This window comes from Bombyx mandarina, chromosome 23 (genome assembly GCF_030267445.1).
Source record: "Bombyx mandarina strain Sakado chromosome 23, ASM3026744v2".
Classification (NCBI taxonomy): Eukaryota; Metazoa; Arthropoda; class Insecta; order Lepidoptera; family Bombycidae; genus Bombyx; species Bombyx mandarina.
In genome coordinates this window covers 6,319,119-6,337,582 of record NC_143229.1, presented here as the reverse complement: position 1 = coordinate 6,337,582, position 18,464 = coordinate 6,319,119, and the positions used below count along the sequence as shown (strand labels likewise).

At 35.0% G+C, this 18,464-nt stretch overlaps 2 protein-coding genes across 2 annotated transcripts; one reads left to right on the top strand and one right to left on the bottom strand.

The window, feature by feature from the left end:
• Positions 1–2,541: 2,541 nt before the first annotated feature.
• On the top strand, positions 2,542–3,500 carry Bin1 (histone deacetylase complex subunit SAP18). The gene is made up of 2 exons (XM_028181487.2): positions 2,542–2,734; positions 3,065–3,500. The coding sequence occupies exons 1-2, from the start codon at positions 2,660–2,662 to the stop codon at positions 3,467–3,469; spliced, it is 480 nt and encodes a 159-aa protein (XP_028037288.1). The 5' UTR covers positions 2,542–2,659; the 3' UTR covers positions 3,470–3,500.
• A 3,281-nt stretch (positions 3,501–6,781) lies between these two features.
• LOC114248277 (uncharacterized) lies at positions 6,782–18,464 on the bottom strand. The gene is made up of 2 exons (XM_028181481.2): positions 18,304–18,464; positions 6,782–7,986 (listed from the first exon to the last, which is right to left on the bottom strand). The coding sequence occupies exons 1-2, from the start codon at positions 18,316–18,318 to the stop codon at positions 6,952–6,954; spliced, it is 1,050 nt and encodes a 349-aa protein (XP_028037282.2). The 5' UTR covers positions 18,319–18,464; the 3' UTR covers positions 6,782–6,951.

The window sequence follows — 18,464 nt, the reverse complement described above, 5'->3', positions numbered from 1 at the left end:
TTGAAATCGCTTTTTAGTTTCAAGTACCGTACTGAACGACTATTAGCTATTCAGTATTTTAGTCTAATGTTAGCTATTCAAATTCTTCAACCTTCAATAATAAGCCACAGTAAAAAGCGAGAGCTTACTAAAACTTACTATATTAGGAGAAGCCTTTTTTTATGATTGAGGGCTTACTGGTGGCCCGAAGGCCTTTCCAGTTTCACAAGGACAGGTAGAAGCCATGTCAAGAGGCTATTCTCGGCTTCTTATATTTCTCTCTTTCTCGAATTTGTTCTCAAAGTCACAATATTCATCGGTGTCCAAAATAAAGCAAAATTAACATAACTTCGCTTCTTGCATTATCTGCCAAAATAATAGGACATTATGATCTTATTGACAACCTAAAGACACTGCTAATATAAAATGACGGTAGTCTACTAGTTTATGTGTATTATTATCTATAGGTAGTTTTGAACACTTTTATGACTTATTTATTAATGCGGTGTACAATAATCGAAACATGTTATCAGAGATATTGTACTTCAGTAACGGAAACATTAGCTAAACAATTAATAAAATAGTGATAGAAATTACTAGCCGTTAGCCGCGGTTTCGTCCGCGTGGCTGTGAAACAATGTCAGTATAGTTTATGAGGACAATGACATCCTTTTTAGAATAAAAGGTAGCTTAGTATCTGTGAAAGTGCACAAGTATGAAAAATGAAACAAGTCCAAAAAGTCATAGTAAATAACCACCATTTTACTGAATCTCTCTACAAAACTTGCATACGCCCCGCCATGACGTATGCAAGTGTAGTGTTCGCTCACGCGGCCCGCACCAACTTCAAACCCCTTCAGGTTATTCAATCCCGTTTTGCAGGATAGCCGTCGGAGCACCATGGTTCCTAAGGAACGTGGATCTCCCTTATGACCTGGAGCTCGACTCAGTCAGTAAGTATCTAGAGTCGGCATCATTGCGCCACTTTGAGAAGGTTGCACGACACGAGAACCCTCTTGTCGTGGCCGCTGGAAATTACATACCCGATCCTGTAGACTGAATGGTACCACAAGCACCGGTCATCGTCCTCGTCGAACCCGTCCCCTGCGACAAAGGGCTCGACGAGCGAATTAACCCACAGACACAGCCCACTGAGTTTCTCGTCGGATCTGCTCAGTAGGTCGCGTTTCCGATGCGGTGGTAGGTTCTGCGAAACACTGCTCTTGCTAGGTCCAGTGTTAGCAACACTCCGATTTGAGCCCCCTGAGCTCACCTACACGTTAGGGCGAAGCTGAAATAGGCTCTCACTCAAGGCTATCAGCATAAGTAGGAAAAAAAAAACTGAACCTTTTTTAGTAACATTTGGTTGTGTTCATAATCTTTCATCTCTGATCTCATGTCGTTTCAGTTAGTTGCACCTCAAATGATTACAATCTTTAATAAATCAACTTTATTTCTTTTGGCTCATATTATAATATATTCATTAACAGCAACCTATTCCTCGAAATGGTTTTTTGTATCAAAAAGAAAAAATCATCAATACTCATTATAAAGTAATAGCTGATATGGAAATATTTTCTGAGTAGTTGGAAGTATTCGTGAACTTTACATAATATATTACGTACATATTTAATTAGAAAATGCAACCTCTCTGCAAGATTTGAATACTGACAATGACATAGTCGATTAGTCACATCGTTCGATCCACGACGGGCGTCTTATCCTTTTTATCACGACGACTTCGAACATATGGCCTTAGTCTTCATGGTCATAAATTTCTAGTTAAAACAACATGTCGTTTATTTTTATTTTATTTTTTGGTTTTTATGACCTGGTATTTCCAACCTTTAGGTCAAACATGTCATTTAAATAATGGTAATGAAATCTATATCTCAATATAACATTAATTGTTCTCTCGGTCATGTTTATAAAATTTGCTATCATAAGTTTGATATTTAATTTTGGATTGAACAAACTCGATGCTAGCAATAATGCATCACAAGAAGTTCGCTTCTCGAGTCCGCTTCGAGTAGGTATAATGGCTTAGCCATAGATAATACAAATAATATAAGACCTTATATTATGTGTATTATCTATGGCTAAGTTAACCAATTCATTTATCTAAAACTTTTTGGCGGGAACGCGAGGAGTGAAGTTGTGTGATTTGTTTTATTTTGCCTATTTAGTGTTTCTTCAGGTTTAAATGTGTAATAACGGTGGTTTATTAACTGTTTAGTATCTGTGACAGTGCACAAATTTGGGAAAATAAAACAAAGCCACTGAACGTAACTTCTCGGGATCTTCTAAAAAGTCCACTGAAAAAGTCTCAGTAAATGACCACCATTTTACTGAGATTATGCTTCATCCCATATCATCTCATCTCATGTCATTTCATTTTGTTTTCATTTCACTTTAGGTTTCATTATAATCAACTTCATTTTATTTCATAATATCATTTTCATTTAAAAAAGTTACGTATCATTAAAATTAAAATAAGACTTGACCTAAAGGTCTTAGTTACCAGGTCATAAAAGCCCTTCAAAAAAAAAATCATTTATCATCAGAAATTGTTAAGTAGGTAATTGATAGGTACATCAGGTACATGTATTTAAAGACTCGCTTAACGTAAATAATTACTTAAGTTGGAAAAATTAAGTAGGACCACAATTCTCCAAATATTATGAAAATGGCGGGCTTAGAATCAATGGTAGTTGAAGAAATTAAACCGACAGAAAAACCGGTGGACAGAGAAAAGGTACTTTGTTAAACAATGTAATTGATTATTTTTTACTATAAACAGCATTTACTTTAAATTAATGTTCGCCAACTGATTTTAATTTGACCATAATAATCAACAGAAGATTCAAATCCGTTGTGTCTACTAAAGCACTGTTCTTTTTTGTTTCGTAATTTACATTTTTTCTTGTAAATGGGAGATATAAAGTAACGATCTATTTGTTTTCGATAACATTAGAGCTCGTTCATTAGGATAATAACTAAAACACAATAATTGAATTGACAGAGGAAATTTGTTATGCTTTTTCCTGATTATATAGAGATATAAATCTAACCTAAAATGTTTCAGACCTGTCCTCTATTGCTCCGTGTGTTTTGTTCAACTGGCCGACATAATTCTCCTGGAGACTATGTTAGAGGAAACGTACCTCAGAATGAATTACAAATATATACATGGATGGATGCTACACTGCGAGAACTTACAGGACTTGTAAAAGAAGTTAATCCTGAGACGAGACGGAAAGGCACATACTTTGATTTTGCCATTGTGTATCCTGATATGCGTTCGCCTACATATCGTATGAGGGAAATAGGCGTTACATGTTCAGGACAGAGAGGAGGCGATGATAACAAGACACTTTCACAACTGAAATTTCAAATTGGGAACTATCTAGACATCTCAATAACACCCCCAAACAGAATGCCACCACCAATGAGGCGTCCACAACCATATATTAATAATCGTCAGTACTGATAATTAAGTTTAATAAAAGAATGTGTATCAACTGTGTTCTTTCACTTGATTAAAAGGGTGAAGTTGGATTTCATTAAATTACTATTATAAAGGGGAACGCCCACTCTCCATAGTGTTTTGGGCCCAAGATGGACATCAAATATTACTATAAAACTGGACTGTTTCTTAAATATAAGAAATACTTAAATATATTGGATATCTAAAAAATATATTGAAATTGATGCCACTATTATAAAAATAAAATAAAAAAATCGTTTTGAGGTTTATTTTCTATATAAATAAGTGTCTGATTATGAGTTACTTCAAGAACTTTTATTAATGTTTAATTTATTAATTATGATAAGGGAGATGTTCCTAATGTAAATTTATCCAATTGTATTAGGGTATAAAAAACACATGTTTTTTTAAATATCTATGTTTTCTTCATCTTCATACACAATTAATAAATCATCTAAAAATAGCGCAGGAGGGCATATCCACGGTTTTGAGTCTCGTTCAGGTTAAAACCACAATTCACACTATGTTTTAGTCGTAGTATGAAACATTATTGATCGGTATCCATAATCGAATGTAGCTGTGATCCTTAACTCCTGAGTCAAAGTCGTCGTTGAAGGGAGGATAAAATCCATAAAACAAAGTCAGTAAAATAAATCGATAAAAAATCAAAACACATCCATTTTACTGACCATTTTTCCATTGTAAGCACAAGCAGCAAGCGAAGTGTCAGTCAGTCAGGTTTTTATTTTGATTATTTTGAAGTCGTCGTGGCCTAACAGATAAGACGTACGGTGCATTCGTGTTGAGCGATGCACCGGTGTTCGAATGTCAGGCGCGTACCAATTTTTCTAATGAAATACATACTTAACAAATGTTCACGATTGACATCCAACCTTTGCATTAGATGCCTTCAGCTCTAATACTAGGGGCAGGCTTAGGGACCCCGGTAACCGTACTCGTTGAACTCGACAAAGAGGTCGACGTGCAACCTAACCCATGCATCAGCCCGCTGAGTTTCTCGCCGGATCTTCTCAGCGGGTCGCGATTCCGATCCGGTAGTAGATTCATTCGCGACACAATTGCTCTTGAGTTGTTAGGTCTCCTTCGGAGGCGCTCGGGCAGTTGTTAGCAAATCCCATCCCTCTTGGCTGAGCCTTTGCTCGCCCACCTGTCCTGGTGAAACTGGAAAGGCCTTCGGGCCACCAGTAAACTTTCAATCATAAAAAAAAAAAAAAAAGATTGACATCCATGGTGAAGGAATAACATGGTGTAATAAAAATCAAACCCGCAAAATTATAATTTGCGTAATTACTGGTGGTAGGACCTCTTGTGAGTCCGCGCGGGTAGGTACCACCACCCTGCTTATTTCTGCCGTGAAGCAGTAATGCGTTTTGGTTTGAAGGCAGCCGTTGTAACTATACTTGAGACTTTAGAACTTATTTATTTATTTATTTTTATTTATTACTCTTCATGTAAAATTTACATTGGCGGACTTAATGCCTAAGGCATTATCTACCAGTCAACCAAAGGTAGTGCAGAGTGAATAGTGGTAGGTGCAAACTTATATCTCAAGGTGGGTTTTTTTACTGCTTAGATGGGTGGACGAGCTCACAGCCAACCTGGTGTTAAGTGGTTACTGGAGCCCACAGACATCTACAATGTAAATGCGCCACCTTGAGATATAAGTTCTAAGGTCTCAAGTATTTAAGGTTACAAGTTGAAGTCCAATGGGTATGTCTTTGATGTTATTTTATGTGCTTATAATCGATTAAAATCGATTGATTAATGTTAATACTTAAAACGTTTTGTTTATATGTTTTATTTATGCACTTAAAATGTTTATTTAATACGTAAAAGGTTTAAAGCTGGCAATATTTTTCCCGCAAAAATCAAAAGCCTTGTTTTTTCAATAGAGTTCCTTTTTTTAAACTACTTATTGTAAACTGTAGTGGCGCTCATTTGGAAGAAATTAAATGCATATTTATTTATGACAAAATTAATGCACTAAGTATTTTTTCTCTAATCTATTGTCCACCTTGGGCCTGAAATGGGCATTTCCCTTTATGTTTGTAATTACAAAGATAAATTTATAATATCAGGTCCAAAAAGAACCAAAGGTCTACTTCAAATACTGTTTTGACACTTATGATTGGATTTTTTTTATCAAGAGACAATTATTCTCACAGCTGACCTGGTATATTATTAAAATTTAGAAGGTATATAAATTAATTATTTATTTTTGCCAGTAGACATACAACCTATTGCATGGCCAGTTATAAAAAAAAAGACGAAGAAAAAAAAGACTGTCGCCGACCGCACTGCGCGCATTGTGCACGGACCCGCCGCCGCGCCGTTTATATTTCATCTTATTATTTTTTTGGAATTTCACTATGTACTTTTCTCTTATGAACTGCTACGGGCGATCATCCTCGTCATTGTCCGAGTGTTACACCGGCTTAGCGAACACAAATAAATTAGAGGAGAGCTGTCAAGCCGTTAGACCGAGCGCCGCCAATACGCGTCGTGCACCAGTCACGTTTCTTGGATTCTGCAGCCTGCAAGAAGCCAGCGACGGGTTGTTAGGTACGTCTACTTCTCATTACCTAGCCTCAGCCTGCCCTTCTTTTTGATCAACTGTTGGCGATAATCGCGCCCGCAAGAACCTTCATAAATATAGAACCAGAGCATCGCTGTGGTGAACATTTCTAGGATTTAGTTTTTTCCCCACTACAAAAGTTCAATTATCATATCGAGCGGTGAAAGGCTATCTGATATAAGCGAGATTTCGCTTAATACGCGACATTTATCATGGAACTTTAATTAAGTTGACCCCAATCAAATAGCTGAAGTGTTTTTTTTAAAACAAATAAATAAATAAATAATAAATAAATATTTACTAACAATCACGCCACGTTAACTGGTCCCGTTATAAGTACGTAAAGAACTTGTGTTACAGGTACCAGATAACGGAAATAAATATAAGATTTTTATTATACACATACATATATTTAATATACATCCATAACCCTGGAAAAGATATTTATATTTATCATACAAATATCTTCCCTTGGCGGGATTCGAACCCGCGACCCCCTTGTGTAGTGACCATGTCACTTACCACTACACCAGACGGACGTAAATGGTATTTCACCCCTCCATCTGACGTCAGGTATGTATGACGAAAGCTTTTTCTCACATTTTAATTAGCATTTAGTACATGCAGCACAATTTTTTTTAAATAAAAACATGCGTGTACTCAAGTTCAGAAACAATTTCCTTTATTTCTTTTTGCTGAATATCCATGAATAAAACAAATTATCACTTTAATAATTTTATTTTGATTGCACCTAATTTGTTGGTTTATAAACCTTAACAGATTCCTTGTTTATAAACAACAAATTGAGTTAATGTCGACACAATTTAATGACAATTAAAATGTACCTACTATAAAAATAGTCCCTAAAATAAATATACCATACCTAAATCTAATGATTGACGGGTGACCTGAATGGTCTCTTGGTTTTCTTACCCATGGCAGAGAGATCTATTGTGATACCATTGGGTAGGACAGCCTTATTTTCTTGGTAGTCTATAAAACCCTTCTGATCTTTTTCTTCCTTGTTCTTGTCGCATAGGATACCAGTTTCGTAATTGTATTCGCGTTTAAGACCATCAGGGTCGACATAACCGTATTTACCGCGGGTAATACAGTCTATTCCAATGGTTTCTTCCTTAAAAGAACCGTCGTCGTTTTCGAAGCCCCATGTAATGCTTCCATCCTCGTTTTCATCTCTGTATTTACGAATAATTTGAGCGACTGGTTTCTTTTCTCTTGTATTAGTTGGGCTGTATTTCTGTTGTGTGTTTCTGACGGGGGCGCGGATTGGCTCCTGAGGTCTTGTGTACTGTCTGACAGGCTGGATTTCTTCTTCCTCTTCTACAAAAGGCTTAGTTTCAGGCCTGAATATAGGTCGTTGAGGTCTATTGGAAAGTGGTTGAATTCTGGCAGGTTGAGGTTTGTTAATTGGTTCGTTTCTGATAGGGTTGAAAGGTGTGGGTGAAGACGGTCTGTATTGCGTGGGACGGATGGGATCTAGCTTGACCGGGCTAGGAGAAGACTGTGGGAACGGGTTAAAGATTATAGGTGGTTTTGGCTGAGAAGTGGTGGTGATGTCGTAGAAGTCATTTTGAGGTTCGGGTGTAGAGTAGCCGCTGGACGAAAAAGCTGTAGGAGTGTTAATTTCGTATTCATCTTCTGGTTCTTCAGTAACAGGTTTCGCAGGTTCATCAAGTGACTGAAGATTTGGACGAGGTGAGGCATCCACGGATTTAAAAGACGGTCTGGCAAATCCTGGTCTTCTTACTCTAGGAATTGAACCAGGCACCGGTGCTATCCTTCCTTGCCTGAAGCCGCCTTGCCTGACTGGTCCTCCGACAGGAATGGCTCCTGGTATTTGTAGTCTCGGTGGAATAGGAGAGTCATTTTGTGCATAAGCTGTTAAAGCAAACAGCATAGAAATCTGAAAATAGAAAAAAAAGAGTTTTAATTATATAAATTTTACGTTTAAGTTATCGTGTAATGTATTTTTTAGTAATAAAATACCAAACATAGAACCAAAAACGGATGAACTAAAAGAAATACCTAAACAAGAAATAGAAAAACTTCCTCATGGCACGTTGTAATAGCTAGGTATATGTATATATGTATAATCCAAGAAGGGTGGATTTGAGGTCAGTGAACGTCAGACATAAAACTCATGCCTTATCATACTGCGCCTACCTCACATAATGGGGGATGAGGGCGAGAAAAAGAAAAGATATGCGTACCCGAAACATGAGAAACGAAAAAGTGTCGACTATACCTAGAACTGCAATCACGTTAAGTAAAGATTTTGATTCTAACGGTCAATCGCATCCGGTCAAGATTTGTTTAAACAAAAGTAACCCGCTTATTGTCATAGTTATTGGTAGTAACCATATTTAGAGATAGAAGATTACCATAATCATTCAAAGAAACAGGGGTTATTAATACTTAAACATTATTAAAACTTAAGCTAAATAAAGATTAAAATTCTGAAAAATCAAAATCTCTACCAGAATTAAGTCGTGTAAAGTGTATAAAGCAATGGCATACTTTCTATCGTGGACCTTGCACGATGCTTACACCTGACAGATTTATCCGGTGAGACGTATTCATGGCGCGCCTTTTCGTTCCATTGTTATGTATTCAAATGTCTGAGATTGTATTACGAGTTCACGGAGAACTTGTGCGTAATTTGTGAGGACGACTTTTCTATTGAATAGATACTTATGTAGGCTAAGGCTGTGTTGATTGTGGACTGAGTGAAATTATAATCTATATGTACCTAAATACTGTTTACTGTATATCGTGAAGGACATGCGTCTATATATTCAAGATTATTGTAAAAAAACCTAGTTATGTGCGTTATTACACCTAATTTAGTGTTTGAAGGTTAGCCGGTAGACGTTTTTGACGACGGCTTTGATTTGAAGCCCAGCAAAGCCGTTGTACAAATACATGCGATACTTCAATCATACGACGAACAAAATGAACGTTGGGTAGTCTACCCATATTGAACGAAAAAAGGTTAAAATCTCTTTAGATAGCACCTGGACAGGAGTGAAAGTAGTATTGTTTGTCTTACTACTAGTCTTGTTTGTCTTACTACTTGTCTAAAATAAATACATTTGTTGATATAATCTCGATGATCGCAAATAATTCTTAATTTTAACAAGTACCAACGATTTAATAAGTACGTGTTGCGTCAATTTCACAATAGTTTCAGAATCGGTGAATCAAGAAGTTACATAGTTTATACATAATTGATAACCGGATAAACGATTACCTGACGATAGAAACCCTGCGGTGGATTTAATTAAAAAAATTAATGTGCATAATTGAAATTAGCATATTTTCAAGTATTCTTTAATTACATCACACACGATATAATTGTACGATCAATTAACAATTCGATTTGTTACGTAACCCTTAATAGGAATAAAGGTGGCTAAGATTAATTAGGTAACATAAGGATTGGGTGGCCTGTTAGAGTGCATGGACTGTTATCACCATGTATATTTCTACAGAGATGTACCTAATCAAATACAATAGGCACCTCACGTGCACCTCAAAAGATCTTGGTTTTTATAATACATTAGCAGTGGGCTCAACTACCCTTCGGATAAATAGTAACACTTCTATAATTAACAGTATCTACGTTATGGTTTAGAGTAAATAGACTTGAAACATTTTAGATTGTAATCAGCAATTCATATTTCGCAGTTTAAGCGCAGAACGTAAAGCTGTTTCTGACTTGTGACTATTGTAGGTTACGCTTTATATTATTTTTATAATGAAACGAACTCGAAGTTTTTTTTGTAGAACTGGTATGAAGTTTATTAGGAAATATCTCGAGCTACAAGGTACTTCGGTTTATTGAGGCAGCAAGTTATTGCGTCGGGTTATAGATTACGACAATGGCCATGCAAGTGGTATGTATCCGCCCACCGGCTTCAGAAATCAATGTACGTTTTGCAATGATCAAGACCTTTTGTTTTATCTACTCTCGTTGACTAGGCTTCTTGGCGTGCGTCGAGAGAATCGGAATCATTTTGTAACTAATTAATCGTACGTTATGAAGCGGAAGGTCACTCACTCCTCGTAACTATCACATTTATATATTATATACAATATGAACAGTAAAATAATGCTATAAACATAAAAAAAATACTACAATCAGCCCATATAACACAAGCTCCAAAATATCAACAAACAAAAAAAACAACTAAATTTTAAGTCATTTATTAGTATGTCATAATGACAGCAATTAATTCATCACGACCATTGGACTAGTTTAAGGCGGGAGCGATCTGAAAGTGGTAAGGACACCGGTCGCGCTTCCGCCAGTCAAGGTGACGCGTGCGACATACAAATTGCTTGAGTAGCAATCGTATATGACAAAATTTATATATAAGTCATACAAAAAAGTACTAGAACATGGTCAGGGGAATTTACATAGATAGATACTTTTATTTCATTACCATCCATAGTATTAGTCACTTTATTTCATATGAGAACTCCTTCGAATAGTTATGTTTGTTAGAAAATCCAACACCTATTCCTATAGTTAATTGCAGTTAGGCAGAAAGTTATAAGACTGTGAACTACATTAAAGTACCTACAGTTTCATAATTCGACATCGTAATTTGAACACTCGAACCTCTGACTCTTAGTAATGTTTTAAAAATGAAATGGCATTTATACAATAATGGATAGGTAATGTACCCATGAACCTTAGCATTACCTTGTTTAATGCACAATGAAATAAAGCAGGTTTGCATGCGAATTGTTCTGACGCATCGAATATACGAACTGATAATCTCAAAGCACTATGTTAATAATATTTGTGTGTCATATAAAAATAATGGATTTGTGTATAAAAGCTCTCGGGGTCAATTGAAAACAATTTTACATACTTAGACATGTTACGACCTCTATATAATATTTTAATCTCAATGTATATCTGTATGTTAGTGTACACACAATAGCTTAGTTGATTTGATTGTCAGTGATGCATCAGGATCATTAATCAAAATTTAATGATTGAGTTCATTATCACTTGACGATTTGTTTGATTGAAATTGTGTCACAACTAAAATTAACGCTATAATTTTGTAAGTACATAAAAAATCGCTCACGTTTATTTTTTCTGATTAAATTGGCATCCTATACACTTCTCAAGATAACTATTTTTTTGTATTAACAAGGAAATGAGTCATAGAAGTCAGTGAGAAATTGACCGATAATAAGTTATGATGTGATAGAATTTCTATATTCCAATTTCAATTGGATATTCTAATCACCATTTTTTAAATTGAATATTTTTATTTATTTCATTGACAATCGATTGTTTCAATGCAAAACAAAGCAATTAATTCGGTTTAGAAAGTAAAAATTTTAATATGAAAGATGTAAACTAGACAAAAAAGACGATGTTTAACTATAATATTTTATTTGAAATTTTGTTTCATTTCTGAGAATTGATGCGGTCGTCGTCGATCGAGTCGTTTAGTGTAATAACTAAATAAAAATAAAATACTTTTACGATTTTACTTCGAGGTGACTCAGAGGGAGTTATCTGTATAACTGTGTATATCTGTATGACAACTGAAGTATTCGGAACCTCAAAACATTGAGTAAAAACAGATCAGTCGCATAATCAGTATCACCTGATATACCACCGTGATGCAGCGGCCGCTACAAAAGTAAACTTTTTGTAATGGAATCAAAGAGCGAGATCGTTGACGAACTAGTTCACATAGTTCGTCAATAAGACCTTTCTTACGACCTAGGTCACTCGAGAACTATCCGGTGGTGCTCCCGGCATTACTGATGGCCATAAGCGATGTTTATCACTTACTATCAGATGACTACTTATTTATTTGCATTTGTAAGGATTTGTGAAGTCTATCAGTTTTAATACTCAACATAGGTCAGCGGTTGCGATCTACTTGAAAGCGTTCTTTTTAAAAAGTTTTTACTGGATTTATTTATGTGTATTTGTTTGTGTTTAATGGAATCTTTGAACGTCATTTTAACAGACTTGAAGACGTCATCAGGTAGGTATACGGTAAACTCGTCTTTCCACTCAAACAATAAAATATCGTGTAATTATTATAATACACGAACAATTAACAAACATGATACTGAAACTATACAAATTAAAATATTAATATGACTAATTAGAATGAAGTTAGAATTTCACGCAATTCATACGCATTATAGCAAAATTGCACATAACAAAGCAATGTTGGTAAAGTAATTTTGAAACGTGGAATAAATCACATTATACTTACAAAAAATACATTCAGAGACCAGATAACATCGTTCCTTGATTATGTAAACAAATAATGCACTTACATACATGGTGACTAGGACTTGTTTTGTTTTACTATAGGTATTTACTGTAGATTTTTATTTATTGCTAAGATGGGTGGAGGATCTCACGGCCCACCTGCTAATAAGTGGCCCCGGAGCCCATAAACATCAACCACGCTAATACCGTATTATTCACCGAATCATACAAACCGAAACGCAAGAACGCTTCGAGCTAGTAAAAATTTTTCGTGGTACTCACATGCATATACATACTCGCAAAATCTGATGTGTCGGCAAATAAAATAAAATAAAATATTTTTACCTTTTATTGTATAAAAACTGTAAATAGCGGTGCGCGTTGATGTCTTTTGTTCAAGACGTTTAAAAAAAAATGATTGACTTTAGCGCTCTATATATCTACGTAATTTTCATTGATTTGAGCGCAATCATTTTATTGTCTTAACCTAATATCCCGTCTGGAGTAGCCCGGATAAAAACGATTACTACCAAAAAATAATTTTAATTAGGCACACTTTAAAGGTATTTTTTTAAATTATATTTTTCGTTGTTCCTAAATTGGCGTTACATAATGTTAAATTGTCTAATTGCGATCGCATGTTGTTAAAATAAACAGAAGCTACATAACAGTCACGCATTATAAAACCGTGTACTGATGCACTCCTATTACATGAACATATAAAGCTAAATTCCGATGGTTAAATCACCAATAACCTGAAGTCGAATAAAACTAAAAAAAATTAGGTGATTTTTGTTAAAAGCAACTATTCGGTAGGTAGCGGCTTGGCTCTGCTCCTGGCATTGCTGACGTCCATGGGCGACGGTAAACACTCACCATCAGGTGGGCCGTACGCTAGTCTGCATGCAAGGCAGGGTTGTTACGGATGCAATAATTTAGACATCCGCGGATGCAGATGCGGATGCGGATTATTAGAAGTTCACATCCGCGGATGCGGATTGGATGCGGATGCAGATGTAATGCAGATAAGGATGCGGATTTTGCGATTTTTAAAAATTTTAAAATAAAAAAATAAAAAAATATGCTTTTCTAATCCCAAAATCCATGAATAAATGACTGAAAATCAATTTAATTTTACTTTTTTATTTATTTAATCATATTTTTTGAACAAAATTATCAAGTTTTTGGTTTTACTTATGAAATAACAGAATTTTAAGCTTAGAGTTTCATAATAAAAATCTTTGTTTAATAATTAACCTTAAAGATTGGTGAATTATATCTAATAAATAGCAATATTGCAGCCTTCTCAGCTTCCAACCTGTTTCTTAGTGGATTATATATTAACCCAGCTCCACTAAATAGTTGTTCGCTGGGAACACTGGCTGGTGGAGTTGGTAAATATCTGCATGCTAATTTGGAGATAAACTTTTTTTCCTGCCGGCTTCATAATTTTTTTTCTTCAATTCCTTTTCGTTATTCGCACTTTGGAATAAATAAAACTCATCCGGGTGTATTTATTTTTAAAGAAGTAGTAGTGCGTCCCTTCCACGAGTAACTTTTATTGCATATCTTACACTCCGACTTCTCCGGATCATTTTTGTCTATTGTATATTATTATATAAGACTTATAGTCCAGATATTTCTTTTTATTGGTGGCGACATTTCACTTAAAATTTATATCAAATATTCATTAAACACGCAAAAAAACTATGAAATACACAGTAAACACTGACTGTAACTATAATTTATTGACAATGAGAAAAAACACAACAAACAAAACCTGTAGGATCTTGTTACCAATATGCGCCTTCCTATTCGTCAGTTACCGAATGAAGTTAGCAATTACCAAACAAACGTGAAGAACGTGCCACTCTGGCTCCGCCCACTTTCTTTACATGTTGTTACTTGTTGAAATGAATCTGCATCCGTAAAACTCCGCATTGATTGATGCGGATGTGAATGCGGATGCAGATGTCTGAAATAATGCGAATAGTCCGCATTTGCGGATGCGGATGCGAATATTCGTAACAACCCTGATGCAAGGGCAATGAAAAAAAACAGTGTCCAACTATTTATATTGAAAATAATAATTAGCAGCCAGCAGTGTGAGAGATTCAATTAAGTCATGAAGAATTCGAGACCAAATAATATTGTTTGGTTAAATAATAATTTATACGCGGTATCACTAGAAATTAACATATAAATAACTATTAATTATAAATTGAGGTTATATTGAATTTTAGACGAAAGTCATTTCAGTGGATTTATTGTCGAGTTTTTTTAGGATTTTCAAATAGATAAGTTACGAGATACGAGTTAAGAAATTACAAAAATACATAGCCACCATAAAATGAATGTCACTAACCATATTAGGATATAAGACTGAAGTATCGATTGCATTGGAGGTATATCTTTCCTCAATTGCAATTTCGGAAAGACTACTATGTAGTTAAGAGTAGCTGTAGATAACGGTTTGGCTATACCAACTATACTATACTATAGCTGTTGGCTTGTATGCCACCAACAGCAACAATGACAATGCTCATTTCATCTTCCAAATACAGATACCAGATTGTTTTGGAGTAGAATAGTACGCACCTTTCCGAACGTGAATCTGTTAACTTTTTTTTTTCATTAGTGTAAAATATATTACATTGAAGTAAAACTCATTAAACTAAGCAATGCTTGAGAGAAAGCTGTGTTAAGTGAAAAGTGTTAATTTGTTTCTCGTAATTATAGTTGTCTGAACATACGTATTATGTTATTGTTCAAAAGATCTCTACATGTGATTTCTAGTTCGTCGTATTTCTGTACGGCTAGTCGATATATTTATAAATATAAATATTAAGGCGATTGCATGCAACAGAGATGCGAATGTTGCGATGGATGTGTGGAGTAACGACAATGGATAGAATACGGAATGAATATGTTAAAGGAAGTCTGAAAGTGGCACCTGTGACAGAGAAGCTGAGAAGTGCGCGTTCGGGATGGTATGGACATGTGATGAGAGGAAATGAAAATGAGGTTGGTAAGAGAGTGTTAACTATGAATGTGGAAAGATATAGAGGAAGAGGTAGACCTGAGAAGAAATGGATGGATTGCGTGAAAGAGGGGAGTGAGCGAAGAAATAGTATATGATAGAGGAATATGGAAGGAGAAAACATATTTCGCCGACCTCAGGTGACTGTTAGAAGGGCAGGAGAATGATGATGGTATGAAATACTATGTGTTTCCTTACTGGTAAATTATGGTACTGGTTTCTGTGTTTTATTGGGTGTGGTAGTCGAGGTCTGAGTGTGCATTTTTGTACGTGTCTAGTGTTTTTACTACGTTTTTAATACGCTTTTATAAGATTCATAGCTATGTTAGTATGTAACGGAATCTTTTAATATGATTTTAACCCGCTTCTAAACTTCGGATTAACTCAAAATGTGGCTTACTTATTAAGAACCGATGACAATTCAATATTTTAAACAGTTAGATCCGTTAGCCTTACTTGGATAATCAGTATTAGCGATTTTTTGTTTTCCCGAAACCCGGACAGTTTTTGCGTCAAGACCAAGAAGGGAAACCACCAGGCGCGCCGATCAAGTACCTCACTTTTTTTTTACACTATTTTTAATTCAAATTTATTAAAATTATTTTCTATTTTATTAGTTGGATTTCTATAAAGGCGTGTTTCTTAGTTATTTAAACTATTGTTTATTTTATTAATTAATCATGTTTCGTGATTTTTTAATAACGTCTTATCTTATAATGTTTAAAATTGTTGGGTTTCATTTGTTTGTTCGTGTTCTATGTTCAGGCGTCGTTAATCAGATCGACTTGAAATTGATCGACAGTTGTTGTTGTTGACGCTTTAGGGAAAGTTTCTAGCATAGAAGCTTCAACAAATGTGAAAATATGAGGAACTACTTTCAATTAACAAACGTAATTCATATATACTTTATCAGTTACAAGGAGACGTGACTCGAATTAGTGATATAATATATAGATTTGAGTTCATCATTACAATACAGTGCGTGTACTCGGTTAAGAGAAAATGTCGTTTTTTCGTCTTCCGTATAAAAGAGAGGTAAGGTGTGAAATAGCTTGCACCTAATTCTAATCATCTTAACCTAATTCTAAAAATCCGTTTTAAACACAAAAGGTTTCATGGAATTCCGCTAAAGCCTTTGTGAGTAACAGACGGACAAATAATATCAATTATTTAATACATTTCTGTTGCACTTTTAGAATAGAAGGCGGATAGATCATATATTGGTGAAGAACGTTTTTCACACTTTGTCAAGAATAACGTCATGGCAGTAGTTAGTAAATTTTAAAATTTTGAATTTTTAACAAAATTATCAGGCTATTTTTCAAAAACCATTTATTAAAATTTTCGCTTTCGCTTGTGAAAGAATGATTTCAAAAATAAGGTAACAACTTAATTTCTGAATTAATTATTAGGCATGCAATATTAACAAACCTGTAATAACCATACTCAATTTAAAAAAGTGTCAATTTATTTATGAGAATGTGTATGTGATCTAAATAATATTTTTTTATACTCTGACTATTGACGGTGTTTGCGAATGAAGAGAAGAGATAATACTTAAGGATACGACACAAAGGATTCCATAATGGATGAAATAGTAGTCAGCTATCCCCCCAAATTTTGAAGCAATGAAGATAATGAGGGTATTGTGTTGGCCTTTAATATTTAAATAGAATAGTAAAAACTTATACAAGTTGCAATTTGACACGTGATTTGAAATTCCAAAAGAATTGTATCAAGGTTTTCTAGAGGGTTCTTGCTCGTTTTATTTTTGAAGCACAGAGATAATTATCGTATCATTCCTCATTTTAGGTGCGGCTGCCGCGAGTTTTCGTAGCGAATGTTAATAAAACATTACGATAGACAAGACAAGTTCTAATTTCTTTCGACACTAACCGATCGGTATTAATAATTAACGTAATAAAAAAAACGCGTTATGGTACTCTCTTAATTAAAAAACGTAATTCATATTTTAGGTTTATATGCGCTGATAATATAAACGATTTCTTAGCAACGAGCATATGCGCTTATTTAGGACTGGTACCATATTTTTCACAATTTAGTCCATAATATACATACGCTATGTTAGCCTATGCTTATTTTAAGAAAACATGGAAAATTAGGTCTGAGTAGGTTTAGATATGAAGTTCAGAGTGCACAAACAAATAAATCTATATTTTTATATAGTCAACGGAGGCAAATGGTCCTGGGGCCACCAGACCTAAAGTGATTACCGTCGCTCGTAGACAACGGCAATGTCAGATGCATATCCGACATTTTTATAAACTATGTGTGATATTACGAGTTTGAGTGAAAATAAATAGGTAATTATGTAACATAAAGTACATATTTTAAGGTTAACAAGAGATTTGTGGGCGCTCTGAAGTGACCTACCAGCTCGATAGCTTTCAAGGTTGGTATGCGAAACCGACACTTTGAATGTCCGTCGTGTCAAGTCGACCTGAATTCGATATCGATATTGCTTTACTTGTATGTACCTATTATTATTCATTGAAACGCGACCGTCCACTTCAATGTTCTGACTGAGTACAGTGATTTGTATATTTGCATTACAATTTAACTTTCACGATACTATGTCGTTACGAAATCACTGAGTTTTAATTTGGTACCACAACCTTTTTTTTAATGCATATTACATACATTGCATACGTAAGATTTTTTTTCTAAACTCGAATTTTTGTTTGCCTTACGCATTTACGTACATGAGAAAAGAAAATATTTTCTTTCTTTTCTAAGCTTGCCGAAAATAATTAGTAAATAACTATGAACCAAACTCACGAGTATTTGTGATTAAATCGAACAAATGAAGAAATAACGAAAGCTTTTTAAATAATTGCGTTGATATTGTTTGTATATTATGAATATGATGCCCTTGCTAAGGGCGGGACGCTGCTACTCACCAGTAACGTACGCATGATGCTCCGCTGTCGCACGTCACTACCACCGGGCGAACAACCAACAAATAAAGGAAATGCCTCCCGCGCACGCTTTATGAGGTCGCCCACTCTCGCCCTGCACCAGACGCGACCACCATACCTTATTGCAAGGTGACCAACTACGA